Source organism: Pongo pygmaeus, chromosome 14, assembly GCF_028885625.2.
Source record: "Pongo pygmaeus isolate AG05252 chromosome 14, NHGRI_mPonPyg2-v2.0_pri, whole genome shotgun sequence".
Taxonomy (NCBI): Eukaryota; Metazoa; Chordata; class Mammalia; order Primates; family Hominidae; genus Pongo; species Pongo pygmaeus.
Window position 1 is genome coordinate 31,951,485 of NC_072387.2, and position 16,651 is coordinate 31,968,135.

At 38.8% G+C, this 16,651-nt stretch overlaps 2 protein-coding genes across 2 annotated transcripts in view; both read left to right on the forward strand.

The window, feature by feature from the left end:
• LOC129011217 (phosphatidylinositol 3,4,5-trisphosphate 3-phosphatase TPTE2-like) overlaps window positions 1-16,651 on the forward strand; it is a 716,449-nt gene that overhangs the window by 372,187 nt on the left and 327,611 nt on the right. The window lies entirely within an intron of this gene.
• Window positions 1-16,651, forward strand: part of LOC134738007 (mitochondrial intermediate peptidase-like) — a 163,218-nt gene that overhangs the window by 393 nt on the left and 146,174 nt on the right. The window contains 4 exon segments of the mRNA XM_063650642.1: window positions 2,523-2,696; window positions 7,171-7,259; window positions 9,611-9,697; window positions 13,955-14,018. Coding sequence (XP_063506712.1) covers window positions 2,523-2,696; window positions 7,171-7,259; window positions 9,611-9,697; window positions 13,955-14,018 — 414 coding nt within the window.

Here is a 16,651-nt window from a genome sequence, read left to right on the forward strand (position 1 = left end):
CAGGGCGAGATTGTTTGGGGCTGGGAGGAGGCGGGCAGCGAACCCACCTTTTACAGTGGCGTCTTGTGTGCGCTCTCGATGAGGGCAAGGTCACTTCTGCTTTGAGGGGCCGGGTTTAGTGGTCTCCTCCCCAAAGTGTCGGGTCCAGGAACTGCTTCTGCAGGAGCCCCTTGCTCCACGTGAATCTGAATAGTTCGTCCTGGCAGTGACGGTGAATTCGGCCTGCCAGGACCCGCTCTCTGCATACACTCAGGCGCACCCCTGCTAAAGCCCTTTAGCTCCAGCGCTACAGTCCTGCCTTAAGAGGCCTATCCCTGTGCGTTCACAGGCGGTATCACATGGTCTTTTTGCAAGGACACGGCTGCCTGCAGTCGAGTAATGGTAATTTCATTAATACCTGAAATTCCATCACCTATTAATTTATTTCAAAGCTTTGGGCTTCCTTGTTTTAAAACACAAAACTCTGTTGAGACGAGTCTCACTTCCCATAGTGCCATGGAATTGGCCACTTTGATTTCTTACCCCAGGAAGTCACTAGACTGCGTTGTCTAGTGAAAGGTGAGAGGAAGGCAAGGTTGGAAAGGACTTACCTGATGCCTGTTCTACTTGGAGTTTGTACATTTTGTCCGTTTTAGGTTAAGAATTACTTTTATTTTTGCCTTTTAAAATTTCGTTATACTGTATTGCCTTTTAAAGAGAACTCTAGGGTATTGTTGCACTGAGCTAAAGTGTGTGATTCTTGTTTTATCTCCATTATCAGCTTTGTCTATTTTAAAATTATTTTGTGTGAAATTTGCTACACCACCTTCCTTAAGGGTATGTAGTGTTGATATGAACATAGTTGGTGTGAGAACTACTTGTAGGCGCTGAGCAGAAAGACGTGAGGGGAAGCCTGATTTTGGGTAGATGAGATATAACTAATTTTAGCTTTATTTTTCTCTTTTGTATCATGATATTGGGCACTGATTTTCAAATTTTAGAGTTGGTTTTTGCCTTGGAAAGAAAGGTTTACTCAGTTTTTTAGCATTATGGTCACTGGTAATCCGAGAGCTAGAATTCCCGAGAGCAATATGGGCAGCTTGTACTGGGAAGTGGAAGTAGTCTGTGCTTGAATCACATTAAATCAGTATAAAGATGGCGTTTGTGTTTGGTCCTGATTCTGCTTTGTCCCCCACTGACTTTCTTTTATTTTTTTAACTTGTAATATATTTTGAAGAGAGATTACTAGCTTAACTTCATCCATCCCTTATTGTAGAAACAGTAGGGCTTGTCAGGCCTGAAGGTTTACCTGTTGGTATTTCTGAAAATCTATGTGTTAAGCACCTACAAAGTGAATTAACAAAGCCTAGCATCTGCTCCGGTCATTTGTTTCTTTCGTTGAGTTCCCCCCTGTGTTAGACATTCTGTTGGATAGCTAGTTAAAGAAATGAAGGGCAGGGCTCTTGGGTCTGGAAGCTCACCTTTTCAGGAGAGAAGACTTTCAAACAGATAAATTGTCATAGAGAAGTATGGAAAAGTGTGGGCTTTACAGATGTACAGAGCGGGTTCGAGTTCTGTCTTTCCCAATATTAATTTGTGACCTCAAACAAGTTTTTTCTAACCTCTTAAAGCATGTGTCCTGATCTGTAAAAGAATGATACTCTGTTGTGTAGGATTGTGTGATTTAAATGAGAACATATATAAAGTAGCAGGCACACTTCATGGTATGCGGTAGGTGCATATTAAATGCTTTCTTTCCCTGCCTTCCTGAGTGTGCTAACAAGCGTGATTGAATAGGTAACAAGAGAATGGTCATTCCCATTAGATCAGTGATTTTTGTTTTTATCAAGATATTGAAATGTCTTTCGAATGTATAAAATTTGCTCCCAGTTTCAGCCTATGATTTTAATATGTTCATTAAATTTTTCTAAAGTATCTATTGCTTCATAGTGAAGTCATCCTCCCTATTTGATAGTTGTAGAATGATTGGTACTATGTACTGAGATCTCACTCTGTCAGATGCTGCTGTTAGTACTTTACATATACTTAGTACCTGTGTCCATGCTATAAGGTATGTATTGTCATTCCCATTGTACGTGATGAAAAAAATATGAGGCCTAGGAGGAGAAATAACATGACCAGGGTTATAAGCTAATAATAATTATGGCTAACATCTGTAAATGCTCTGTGCCAAACACTGCTTTATATATATCTATATATATATATAATTTCATTTAATCCTTGTGGCCACTCTTAGGTTCTGTAGAAGTGACAGCTGGATTTTGAACCCATACCATTGTTGTTGTTGTTTTTTTCCAGAAAATAATTAAAAATTGAAGAAAAGTAATGTTCTGAAAACATTTTTAGTGTAATTTATGTGGAGTGATATGGGGAGTATGATAGTGGTATCCGTGATCACAGGTATAACATGATACACCAATGAAAGCCAAGATCTCCTTTATGATAAAAGTAATTTTAGTAAATATAAAAAAAGCACAATTTTGAATTTTGGTTATAAATGAGACGTCTTCTTTGGTTCGAAGGGTCTTTTTGGAGTTCCTGAGCTGAGTGCCCCGGAAGGATTTCATGCTGCACAAGAAAAAGCCTTGAGAAAGGCAGAATTGCTTGTGGGCCGTGCGTGTTCCACCCCACCTGGGCCCCAGACCGTGCTGATCTTCGATGAGCTCTCGGATTCCTTGTGCAGAGTGGCCGACTTGGTAAGATGCTTTGCCTCAGACTTGAAGCTGCCTCTCTTTCAACCTGTTAAAATTTAAGTGAAATTTATCCTTTGTTGTGTACTATTAATATTAGATTATAAAGTTAAAAATGTCTGAAACTATTTGAGATCCATTGGGTATAATTTTTTATGATGAAATATGTCATTAGGAATGGGAAAATATTATAGGAAAAGGTGATATTTAGAACTTGTACTTTAATATGTATGTTTAATAAAATATACATGTAATATATAATGAATGAATACTAATATAGCAAATATTTGCTATATTTGGGTAATATATATTTACATATATATTCATTTGACAGAGATTCTTCATTTATGAAAGCTTCTCCCAAAATTCTAAGAACACTTTATGTGTACATTTACAACAAAATTCCCCTTTTTCTTTTTTTAATAGAGACAGGGTCTCCCTGTGTTGCCCAGGCTGGTCTTGAACTCCTAGCCCCAAGTGAACCTCCTGCCTCGGCCTCCCAAAGTGCTGGGATTATAAGTGTGAGCCACTTCTTTTTCATAAGAGGTGTGAAAACCAGTTTTAATAAACCTTTTTAGGAATGCCTTTTTTTTTTAATTAAAAACCAAGTTTTGACATTAAAATGATTGTAAAGACTTTTTTTTTTTTAACATTTTAAATTTGAAATAGAAGTATATACCTAGATCTCTTCACCAGCTAGGAAATCCATTGCTGAGATAGCAAAATTTTCTTTTTTTTTTTATTTTTAATTTTTGTGTGTACATGTATATATTCATGAGGTACATGAGATGTTTTGATAGAGGCATGCAATGCATAGTAATTACATCAGGGAAAATGGGGTATCCATCCCCTCAAGCATTTATCCTTTGTGTTACAAACAATCCAATTATACTCTTCTAGTTATTTTAAAATCTACAATTAAATTATTATTGACTGTAGTCACCCTGTTGTGCTACGAAATAGTAGGTCTTATTCTTCCTGTTTTTTTGTACCCATTAACCATCCCCACCTCCCCCATACCACCCTGCTACCCTACCCAGCCTCTGGTAACCATCCTTCTCTTTATTTCCATGATTCAATTGTATCTATTTTTAGGTCCCACAAGTGAGTGAGAACATGTGATGGTTGTCTTTCTGTGCCTGACTTATTTCACTTAACATAATGACCATCCATGTTGTTGCAAATGACATAATCTCATTCTTTTTTATGGCTGAATAGCATTCCATTGTGTGTAAGTACCACATTTTCTTTGTCCATTCATCTGTTCATGGACACGTGGGTTGCTTCCTCATCTTGGATGTTGTGAACAGAGCTGCAACAAACATGGAAGTGCAGATATCTCTTCGATATACTCATTTGCAAGAAGCAGGATTTTCTATCAGCCTGAAGGAGCTGACTCTTGGTTACCGTTGTTAAGGAAAGCAGCACACAATTTAAATAGTGATCATTTATGATCCTGTTTGTATGGTATAGAACTACATAGGTTTTTCCCTCACATTCAGTCAATGTTGAGCACCTACTGTGTGCCAGACACTGTCTAGGCGTGAGGGATACATGCAGGAATGAAACAGACACAATCTCTTACTTCATGGAGTTTATATTCTGGCATTAACTTGTTTTTGGAAATTTAACTAGGCTGTAGGTCCTTTCTACAGCCTAATTAGCTGAAGAAGGTTTCCCTGGATGAGCTGAGGTAACCTTCTCAGCATATCTCCATTTTCACAAGAGGGAAGAAAGGCACTGGGTGATGAAGGGATGCGCCCGCTGTCAGCTGGCCAGCATGTGGTGCAGCTGGGCTGCCAGCCCAGGCAGGGTATCTGTCGAGCTCTTCTTCTTTCTCCTGTTCCAACCATTTCAGGGCTGGCTGGCTGCTCAGGTCTCATGAATCCTTACCTGGAAAGGTTGTAAAGTTTGTTAGCCTCTCCATCTTTAAAAAAAACATGTACTTGTTTTTAAAATTATTATACAGTAAAGTTGACTTCTGTTGGAGGATGGTACAGTTCTATGAATTTTAACTCGTGTAAGTTTGTGCAGCCCTCACCACAATCAGGATACAAAGCTATTCCATCAACCCCCAAAAATCTCCCTGTATAGTCACACCCACCCCTCCCCACTAACCTCTGGCAACCACTAATCTGTTCTCTGTCCCTGTAGTTTTGCCTTTTCTAGAATGTCACATAAGTGGAATCCTGTATACCTTTTGACTGACTTCTTTCACCCAGCATAACTCATCCCCATCTTTATTTTTTTTCCTTTTTTGGAAAATTTCCTTCCACCCATACACCTGACTTGAGCATTAACACCTTTCAGATGATTATATTTTCACCACAAGCTTCCCGCTCTTAAGGAAGCCGATAAAGTATCTTACTGTAAAGGGTTTTTCCCTGGAGTGAAGTTGCAGGTTCTGGGTAGTTCTGTTGTACTGGGTTTTTGTTCTGTGCCTCCAGTATGTGCATAGGAAATGTGTCTTTGAATGATGGGAAGCTGTGGAAACGCACTGCCTAAAGGAGGTTTCATACCCTGTTCACCTAATTGTGTCACAGAAATCAGAAAAGGAAAATCTGTGTTAGTGAATTTCACTGTATCGTCAGCCCTCCAGATTGGGGGATCTGTGGAGTCAACCAACCTTGGATCAAAAATATTTGGAAAAAAAATTTGCATTCATACTGAACATGTACAGACTTTTTTTTCTTGTCACTGTTCCATAAAACAATACGGTGTAACAGCTATTTACATATTGGTTACATTCATTAGGTATTACAAGTAATCTAGAGATCATTTGATGTATGGGGTGTGCTGTGTGTCGGTTATATGCAAGTACTACACCATTTTATATCAGAGACTTGAGCATCTGTGGATTCGGGTATCTGTGGGAGTATCAAATCATTGTCCATTGATACTGACGGGTGACTTGGCATGGCTGTCACAAATCCCAGAATTCACTGTGTATTTGTTGTCTCAGTCTTCATCTTAATCAGTATTCTAGGACTTTTTTCTACATTTTTGCTTTTGGTCTGCACTAAAAGATTTTAACTTCTCCGCCCTGTATCTTATTTTGACATTTTTAGTATTTATCATGTATAATAATATCTCATTTTGAAAACTTAAAAAAAAAAAGATGTGATTTATATATGTAGTTCTCTGGGTATAAAAGAACCTTTCTCTGTTTTGAATTTTTAAGATATTACCTGTCAGTAAGATTAGTACTGTTATAAGCCAATTGTTTTATAAACTGTTTTTCACCAAATAGTCATTTTATTTTGTTTTCTTTTTTTAATACAGTTTTTATGTAACAGAACTGTTTTCCTCATCACTATTACAAATCAGTTTTTAATATGTATGCTAGTGTTTTGAATTTTAATATTGATTATAAATTCACAACCTGTAGATAGTAATTTGTAAAAAAAAATGTTGTAAATTTATGTAACTCATTTTTCAGGTACTTTGGTACTAATGTTATTTTATCGTTACCAATTGTTACAGCAAATATACCAAACTATGGATTTAAATGTTTTGGCATTAAAAACTATTTGATAGTAAAATTAAGAAATTTTATCTTGTGGTGATTTTATTTCATGTTATACTCACACATTTTCTTGGCAAATAAAGAAAATATGTAGTGTTTTGTAGTTTCTCTGCTTTTTGTTATAATTGACATGAAAACAAAAATTTAGTTTTACATCATTTTATCTTTTTAAAAAAGAATTGTCACTCATTTTAATTTCTAATGACTTAAGTAGCAGCAGCAGTAGTAGTTGTATACAGTATTACATGGAGACTATGAACTCATATTTTATTAAAAGGACTATGAAGAGACTGTGCCTTTGTTTTCTGCACAAAGACTACAATGTAGTTAAATCAAAGACTAGAATGTAGTTAAATGGGTTTTGAAACTATACTGTGTGTCAGTTAAGCCTCTAAGAGTTGTTTTCTGGAGATAAGTTAACATGTGAAAACCATGGCAAAGAATTTTAGCCAGAAAGTTGTAGAATATTTGAAACCAGTGTCTGCTCTTTTGAAATAAAGAATTAGAGGGCGTGGTGGCGGGCAGCTGTAGTCACAGGTACATGGGAGGCTGAGGCAGGAGAATGGCGTGAACCCGAGAGGCGGAGCTTGCAGTGACCCGAGATTGCGCCAATGCACTCCAGCCTGGGCGACGGAGCAAGACTCCATCTCAAAAAAAAAAAAAAAAAAAAAAGAATTTGCTTGGTGTTTATATTTGAAAGAGAAAAACTTTTCTGAAATAAAGTTAACGAAAGTCTTTTTTTGGACTGAAACAAACTTGGTTTCAAGGAATAACAGAATTAAATGTTCAGAAAGAAGCTGCTTTGCTTTACTCGCTTAGGAAAAAGTCAGTAATGGAAATGCATAGGCCAAGCCAATGGCACCTCTTAAAACCCAGTTTTCATTTTCGCCCCCAGATCCTGGAAGAAAGCTTCTCATCAAATTCCCTTTTGGTTTCGTCTTTCCCTTTTATTAGGCTGATTTTGTGAAAATCGCTCACCCTGAGCCAGCATTCAGAGAAGCTGCGGAAGAAGCTTGTAGAAGTATTGGCACCATGGTGGAGAAGTACGTGCTGTTCCCCTCCCCACCTCCATGCCAAGTCCTGGGTGATCCGGTTGTATGGACTTGAGCCGTAGGCAGTTTTGTCCATAGCGCTTGTCCCCCGCCCAGCAGGGTGGGAGGTGTGTGTGACCAGGGGTGGCCGGAGGGAGGGCTCAGGACAGGCCATTGGCTCACCTCGCAGGCGGGCACTGGGCCTCAGGGCTGGTCGTCTGTTCTCTCAGTCATTTCCTTGTCTGTAAATGGGGTCATAAAGTTAACCCTGCCTCAGGGTCCTTGTGACGGTTAAATGAGATCAATGTAAAGGTGTCACTTGATAATCTGAGATGACAGACACCCAGGATTCTTGTCATCACCATTATCACTTACCTTAAATAAGGGCTTTTTAGTGTTCTAGTGGCAAATTGGACTTACTAGATTATCGCTTGATGAAATTGCTGTTGCATCGATGGCTGTGGGCCACAGGGCGAGAAGCCAAAATGCTCTATAAACAGTGTCCTTGTGGTCTCTGTTGAGTTGGCATTAGGGGAGTCTAGGGAGGCTGTAAAAGTCTATGGGAGGGCTGGAGCAGGCTCTGGCTGAGGCTGTGATGGAGTGAATTATTTTAAAGTGATTTTGGGGTAAATGTAAATGTTTTTAAGCCACTTATGAGAGCTCCATAGTGCTTGTTAAAATAACTGAATGGTGGACAGCGCTGTATTCCAATACACTTAGCTGCATGGCACCATGCCAGGCACTGTATAGAACTAGGGAGAGCCCTGGGCTCGCCAGCATGGATTTACAACAGGGAAAAGGGGGTAACACGATAAGACGATTTCATATGCCAGAAATTGTTGGAGGAGGAGAGTGATGGCTTATCTGGTTAGACGAGGCTTCCTTGGAAGACCCAACACTTCAGGATGTGCAGCTGCTGCTTTTCCCCAGGTCGCCAACATTTGTTCACCTTGGCACAATCGTGTGTGACTTTCCCATAGCCGCTGAAAACCAACTTACGTAGTGGGATAGAACTGGGCCCTGCAGAGTGCAGGCACTGGGCATGCTGACAGGGCTGAAAGTGGGGACTCCCTGGGAGAAAGCTTTGCCTCTCAGGGAAAGGCCCCTAGAAAGGAGTCAGCAGTGGGCTGCCTGCTCAAGGCGCTCTGCACGCTGTGTCCTGCCAAATTAGACATGGGCTAGTCTCATGGACAAGCACTCTTCATTTTGTGGGAGGACAAATACAGACTGAAATATGGGCTTTATCTCAGGGTCTTCCAACATAAAACATACCGGGAGATTTCCTTAAACCTCTGCAGTGGGGGCAGTGCGGGCAGCGTCTGAGCTACTGTTCCTTTGCCATGGAATGGCTCCGTAGGTGAGCAGGTTAGGAGGAGGTAGGCCTCCACACTCACTCTCTCCCTGACTTCTGGGATCCATGTGTGGGAGTCTGGCCCTTCTTGGTGAATGTTTTTGATGGGTAATGACTATCTACGTTTCACTAGTATTTGGGAAGGCCCATGAGAATGGTAACAGAAACCCTTTGATTCATATAAATCTTCAGTGTTTTTTTGTGAACCAACTGAGGAACAGGAGTATCCTTGAATCTCTGAGTAGGGACTGGTGAGTGGTTCTTATAACCTTATCCCTCCTTGAAGACCTACCTAGCAGGGTGCAGATTGTATCTAGACCCAGCTCAGTGTTTAGCTCTGAGGGGGTCATGGCATTTGCATTTAGGGAAGAGGACTGGTTTCCTGCTAGTGGTACTATGGGGTGGGTTGGGACCACTGCCCAGCGTTGGGCCCTTTGCTCTCTGGATGGCACAACTGCTCAACAGTGGCCATGGTTCATTCACATAGGAAATGTGTGCTGCACACATAATCTCATTTAATCCTCACGACAGCCTAAGGTCTAAATAATGTGTCCAAGGTCCCAGAGCAGTAACAGGGCCAGTCTTGCATCCCAGTTGCATGGCTCTGGAGCCTGTGTCCTGAGCGCTCCCTTACAGTGTTTTTAAATTTAAAAATTAGCTGGGCGTGGTGGTGTATGCCTGTAGTCCCAAGTGCTTGGGAGGCTGAGGTGGAAGGATCACTTGAGCCCAGAAGATTGAGGCTGCAGTGAGCTGTGATTGTGCCACTGCATTCCAGCCTCGGTGCTGGGTGACAGAGTGAGACCCTGTCTCCAAAATAAGGGAAAGAAAGGAAGAAGGGAAGGAGATAAGGGAAGGAAAGGAGGAAGGATGGATGGTTACACTGTTCCTGGTAGGTTATGCTGTTCAGCTTCTGGGCATGTGTGTGGTACAATCTGACACCATTCTTTTCATGTAAAGTTAAAAATAAGGTATTAGAAAATCATCTAATTTTTTAAATTTCTAATTTTTCTAGGTTGAACACAAATGTGGATTTATATCAAAGTTTGCAAAAATTACTAGCTGATAAAAAACTTGTGGATTCCCTTGATCCAGAAACAAGGTACTCACTCATTTCTTTGCGGTGGTTGTGACTGTGACTCTAGAGGTGAGGTTGGGAGACTGTCCCTCAGGGCCTTTGTACTTGCATCCTCTGCTGTCTGGAATGTTCCTTCCCAGGTATCTGTATGACTCCTGCACTTTCTCTAGGACTCCACTCAAATGGTGTCTCCTCCAAAATCTTTACACAGGGTCAGACTCTACCCTCTGATCCTGATTTATTTTTCTTCATAGCCCTCATTCCTTCTAACATATCCTGTTTGTTTATTTGTCAATCATCTATCTCACCAGACTGCAAGCTCCTTGAGGGTAGGGCTTGGTCTGTTTTGTTCCCAGCTGCATCCTCAGAACCTACACATTCATGGCATGTGGTCAGTGCTCAACTAATGAGTGGACTCCTGTAGACAGTTAGTAATTACACTTAGCTTTATGCTCAAAGTTCCATAATTGATACTATCAGAAAATATAAGCAAATCAATTTTATCTACTGGGAGGATGTCAAGATCCTTGTAATGATTTGCTTTGGTTCATTAGGCTACATTTATAAATCTGCATCAAAAAGGCCTTACTTTTAAATCAACACATTAGAATATTTGATATAGGAACCTGGATATCTTATTTCTTTGCTCAAGTGCAATTGTGAATGGAGTAGGGTTTGTCCTTAGGCTGCTTATAATATGTATGTTATAACACAGATTAATTTTTTTTTCTCACTTGTTTGTTCCTGTTTATCTACATTTTGTTGGTGGGACACTTCCTCTGACAACTTGATTCTTTCTGATCCTGTTTCCTTCTCCTATTTTGTCTCCGTATGTGGCTTATTGACCCCAAATGAAGCCATTTTCTATAGGGACCAATTGATCATCCAGTTTGCTGTTAATCTAATACATGAGCAGCATGGTATGTGAGTAACTCAGTCTTTGAGGGGTTATTTTCACCTGCCTGGCAGGTATGCAGGTACCTAGTGGTGTTTCACTTTATCAGTCCTGATGCTCAGGACACTAGTAAAGCTAGCTGTGTCATCACAGTAGTTAAAGCTTTATCATTATATTGCTTTCATTAGCAAAGCGAGGAAAAGTTGAATGCCTATTAATTGTGCCAGATTTATACCAAACTGGTACTGACTTTAAATAACAACAATGTTAAAAATAGAAGATTATTCATAATCTCTATTTACTGAAGATTGACATGCCCTTGTTTGTGTATAAAGAATTGTAGTGGACTAGCAGACCATTTTAGATAGAAAGGACTTGTAGTGATAGGATACACACCACATTTCTAGATATTATTAAAAATGCCAATAGGAATTTTTAAATAATAAAATGATAAATATATTGGGGAAAATAAACTGGATAGAATATCAGCAGTCTAGAAAAGAAAAGCAACTTGGAGAGAAGAAGAATTTGAAGCAATAATTATTGCAGTATCATGGCACTTAGATATCATTGAGTGTTGGCTAGCACCCAGAAAGAACTATATTTTAGAACCATGCATATGGCAAAATATAAGACAGTGGCGAAAACAAAGAGTTATAGGTTTAATAAAGTCTTGTAAGTTAATGTACAGAGGAAATGATTTAAATTGAGTACTCGTCATGTTATTCTTAGATTCAATCCTTGAAATACTAGTTCTCTGAGATGTTCAGAACTTTTCTCAGAATGGTTCCTTCAGTCAGTAAGTTTGGAAATCTGATGTATCAATGTATTTCCCTGCTTGAAGAATTTTAGTAGTTTAGAGTCTCTGAGAAGCCAGGCCATAAAGAAACCTGTTTAACTTGGGGGTTTTTCCAAAGCCATTAAGAGCTTTCATGTATGCAAAGACTATAATAAGCACATTCTCCAGAAAATATAATGGAGGGAAAATTCTAGTTGCAAGAACAGCCAAAGCTGTAACACACTTTGGAATGAACTTGGGAAGGTAGAGTGCAGAACCGCAACACACACAATACCTAGGAAGCATGCAAGTGACCGAAGTGGAGAAGCATGCTGTATTCTTAAGGAAGAAGAAAGTTCAGTAATGTTTGTTACTATAAGTTGAATGCTGTCCAATTTATAAAGAATTTTTTTATTGTTACTTAAAATGATTTTGAAGTCATAGAGAATAAATATGCCAGAACAGGCAGGAAAACTCTCGTAAGGAAAAAATACTGAAAAGGGACTTATACCAGATAGTAGAACATATAAAAATGCTGTATTTAAAGAGCATTATACTTAAAAATGCCAGAATAGTCAATTAGATCAATGGAAGAATAGAGAAATTTTAGACACAGACGCAGATATATATACAGTAAGACTATTTGGTATGTGATAAAAGTGTCATTTCACATCAGTAGGGAAAGACTTGGTTTTCAGGAAATGATGTTAGACCAATGTATAACCATTTGGGGTAAAAAAGTAGATTGATTAAAGATTTAAATATTTTTAAAAGAAATTATAAAACTAGTGGTAATCTTGGGATGTGGAAGGTCTTTCTTGGCATGATACAAACTCATACCACAGAAAGATTCATTGATTTTTATTATATAAACATTGCAAACTTTGGTATGGCAAAACGCTTCCACATTCAAAGTCAGAACACACAAATGTTGACAAATGGTTCTTACGTGACAAAGTGTTAATATATTAACTATGTTAAGAGACCTTTCAAATTACCTTAAAAAAGAAGAAAGAGAACCCTCCTTATAGAAAAATGGGCAAAAGATTCTCTTTGTGAAACTCTCATTTCACAAAATAAGGAATAGCAACAGATGGCCCTTAAACTGATAGCAGTGTACCACAGCTGTAAGAGTGGCACCAAGTGTGAAGCGGGTGGAAGTGTGTCTCTAGAATGGAACTGCGGGGTTGGACTTTGGCTTCAGAGCTCGCTAAGCCCTAGTTTTCTCCTTTGTAAAAGGGAAATAAAAAGTACTTCATAAGAATCATATGAGATGTAAGGGAAATAATTTGTGTAAGGTGCTTTGCTCTGTACCTGGCACGAGACACACCACCATTAAGGAAAGATAGAATGAAGCAAAACTTTGTCCGCCAGTAGCTGACAAAGTTGAAACAGAATAAGAATAGTACTTCTGGATCCTCTCTAGTTGCGGGTAAATTGATAAGTCTTTACGGAGGAGCATTTGGTAATATATATCAATGTGCATACTTTTTGATTAATTTCTTGGAATTTATCGTAAGGAAACAAACGAGGATTAAAAAATGTAACAAGGATTTTTATTATACTGTGGTTCATGGGTGTGGGAGAATAAAAACATTTGCAGTCTATATGACAACACAAAACAAGCATCAAAAGCCAACTTTTTGAAGAACGTTTAAAGACATGGAGAACTGTTCAATGTTTGTGATATAATTTTACAAGAAAAAGCAAGATACAAAAGTATATACGGTTGGGCCTTAATTATTCTAAATATATAATATAACATTAAAAGTAGATTGAAAGGAAATACAAGAATTTTAATAGTCATTATCTTTGATAGGATTAGTGATTTTAAATGTTTCATATGTTTCTGCTATACAGTTTTGTTACATAATAGACCTATATTGTGTAATACGATAAACGTACACTATAAATTTCCATTCAAGGTATATTTGACGTAATAATCAGGAAGGTAAATATATCTATTTTGAAAACTCAAGGAAAGCCAAAAGAGTAGATCAAATATTTGATTATTTCCATTCAATGTTGTTGGTTTTTTTAAAAAAAAATACCATTGACGAAAAAAAAAAAAGTGCTACACTTGAAATTGGTTCCAAGCATGAAGCAGGAGTAAAAAGAAAGAAAACAATTCTCATTAGCCAAGAAACTCAGCTTCCAGCACAGCATCAAAGAATTTAATATTCTAAATAGCTGCTACTGGCTGGAAGAAAAACTGAAAATCTCATGCAGAGGGCCTTTGAAAAATTGTCCAAATATAAAACTTTTATGTTTTTAATTATTGTGATTTGGATTGAGTTGAAATAAATAATTATTATGGTGGCTTTCACAGGTTTGTACTCTCTGAATAAAGGAATAAGCTCTTACATGAAGACCCAATCATAATTGCCAGTTAGATAGATGTTTTGCCTGATGTTTGCCTTAATATCTGAGGATATTAAGCTCCTTGTTTAAAATAAAGTGTGTGTGTGTGTGTGTGTTTGTGTGTGTGTGTTTTGAAGAAACTTTTGGCAGTGAGGCTCAAAAAGACTGATTTATTTAACAAAAAACCACAGTGTTTTTGTTAGCAATTTTTATTACCTATTATAACCTGGGCTCATTTCATTTATAGGCGAGTGGCTGAACTGTTTATGTTTGATTTTGAAATTAGTGGAATCCATCTAGACAAAGAAAAGGTACATCGTTCTTCTGTTTTTTCGACTCTTCCAGTTTTACTAACATTTAGTTGATACCATTATTGTTACAGTCCTTGTATATATTGCTTGAATTTGCATATTGCAAAAACGTGCAGGTCTTTTATCTGTTATGAAATTCTTCTATAGATTGTATTTGAATGTAGCCCCCTCTCTGGAAGCTGACCTATCACACCATGATAATTCAGAATTAAGACAGACTTGAGCCAAGTGGAGTGTTTCAGATGATCATGGAATTAGGATGAGAGAGGCAATATCAGGAAAGACTGGCAAGTGAATGGGAAAGCTGATGTCATTGAACATTGGTAGTACAGGGAATATCACTAGGACCTTACATAAGTGTATTTATTTATATTATACGTGTGTTTGACAGGTGCAACAAGCATAGATTACACAGTGTTTACACTGGGATGGAGGGCCTTCTACCTAGTTCATCCCCTTCATTTTACAGTTGTGGAAACAAGACAAAGTGATTTGTTTAAGTTGCCATCCTAACTAACAAATGGCCAGTGTTAGTTCTTAAAATTTCTAACACTGGCCATTGTTCTTTCTAGCGCATAACATCCTGAGAAACCAAGTGCCTCATTTCAGTTGTAAATTCAGAGTTGGAAGAACAGGAGGGACTTGACACCATTGGAAGTTCATCCTGCCCCATAGTCTCCCCCACTCACCTGCAGTCTGGACTATTATGGCTTTTTGTTTGTTTATTTGTTTTAAACAGTAATACATTTTTCCTAGTAAATATAGTAGAATTAAACCACTTACTATGAAGAGATTAAGTTATCAAAATATCTGGAAAAGTAGAAGGCAGGGCCTTGGAAATATGTATCACATACAATAGATGTTACCATTTTGATAGGTGCTGAGTTTGAGTAATGCTGTAACACCTCACACATCTGATGTGTTTGTGTGGCGTTAAAGGCTCAGCATGTGATTCCTGGTCTGACCCTGAGCCAGGACGTGCCTTCCCAGCAGCCCATGAGGCTTATGTGCTCTACTGTAAACTCACATTGCCTAAAGTGACCACATTTGCCCCTTTCCAAATCAATTCTTCATTAATACTTCTCTGTAAAATGAAATTTGGGAGTTAGTTGTATTCTTTCCCTTCCTAATATTCTCATATCTTCTAACCAAGTCCTTGCATTGTTCCTACAGTCCTGCATCTGTCTGCATCCCAAAAGCAAATCACCTTGATTCTTGTCACCAAACACCCGGGCTGTTCTAAAGGCCTCTGTCTTCCTAACAGTGATTTAACATCAACTCAGTATTTGCTATTTTAAATCATATGTTTCTCATCAAATCCTCACAACAACTTTGAGCTTGGTGCTACTATTATTCCTTGCTTTTTTTAGACCAATGCTGTAGAGGTTGTGGGACGTTATTTTGTAAGCACAGACAGACTCCAGAGCCTGCATGACCAGCATGTCGCCATCCTGCTAGTCAGTCTTCCCCGTCTGTGAACATTGGATTAGTTTTCATAAAGTATTGATTTGTTACTCTCCTGCCCAGAATCCTCCTGTGGACTTCCCATTATCTAGTGAAGTTAACATGTAACAAAGAGCTCACACTCGTGGCTGTGCTCCGGCTGTCAGCCCCTCATACACAGTGCCCTCCCCCATGTGTTGTGTGCTGTCCTTCTCCTAGGCCTGCTCACCAGGTTTCCCTGGCTGAAGTCCCCATGAAGGCTTCATCCTCACGCCACATTGCGAAGCTTTTATCAGTCCCCCAGGTGGAATTTTGTATTCGTCTGAATGTATTTTACTTATTTCACTCATGTGGCATTCTTCTTTACCTTTTGTTGATGATGATGCTGTTATTGTTGTGTTGCTTATCTAAATTCTAGGCTTACAAAGGATCAAGAACATGGATCATGTTTTTTAATGCATATTAGTTTTGGACTCAATAAAAGTATTGAGTGAATGTATGACAAATCATAACAATGCTAGCTATCATCAAGTTTGATATCTTCAGAAGGAAGGTTGCTAGTAGAGAATCCATGTGAATAGTTTTAGTTTTTATGTATCCTCATGAAGGATGCTTTTGAAATTTTGCTGACAAATAATATATGTTCAGTTTCACCAGCATAGACATGGCCGCTTTTATCTAACATTTTATTACAGTGTAGCTCCTCTTTCCCAGGGAGCAGCTCGCAGGGAACCCCTCAATATTGAATATGCAACTAAAGTAAACCTGCTCAGTTTTTCCCTTGTAACTTCCATGTTTGTTCTCAAAGGTGCTCCACTAGGACAGGATATAAAGTAGACATGCTCCATTTTTCAAAAGAGAGACCATGATGTAAACCCACCAACAAAATCTATAAATCATCAAAGCCTGTGTTCTTTCCAGTTGGTTTCTTATTTAATTTTTTTTTTTGAGACAGAGTTTCACTCTTGTTTCCCATGCTGGAGTGCAATTGGGCAATCTTGGCTCACCGCAACCTCCGCCTCCCGGGTTCAAGAAATTCTTCTGCCTCAGCCTCCTGAGTAGCTGGGACTACAGGCATGCGCCACCATGCCCAGCTAATTTTGTATTTTTAGTAGAGACGGGGTTTCTCCTTGTTGGTCAGGCTGGTCTCGAACTCCCGACCTCAGATGATCCACCCGCCCCAGCCTCCC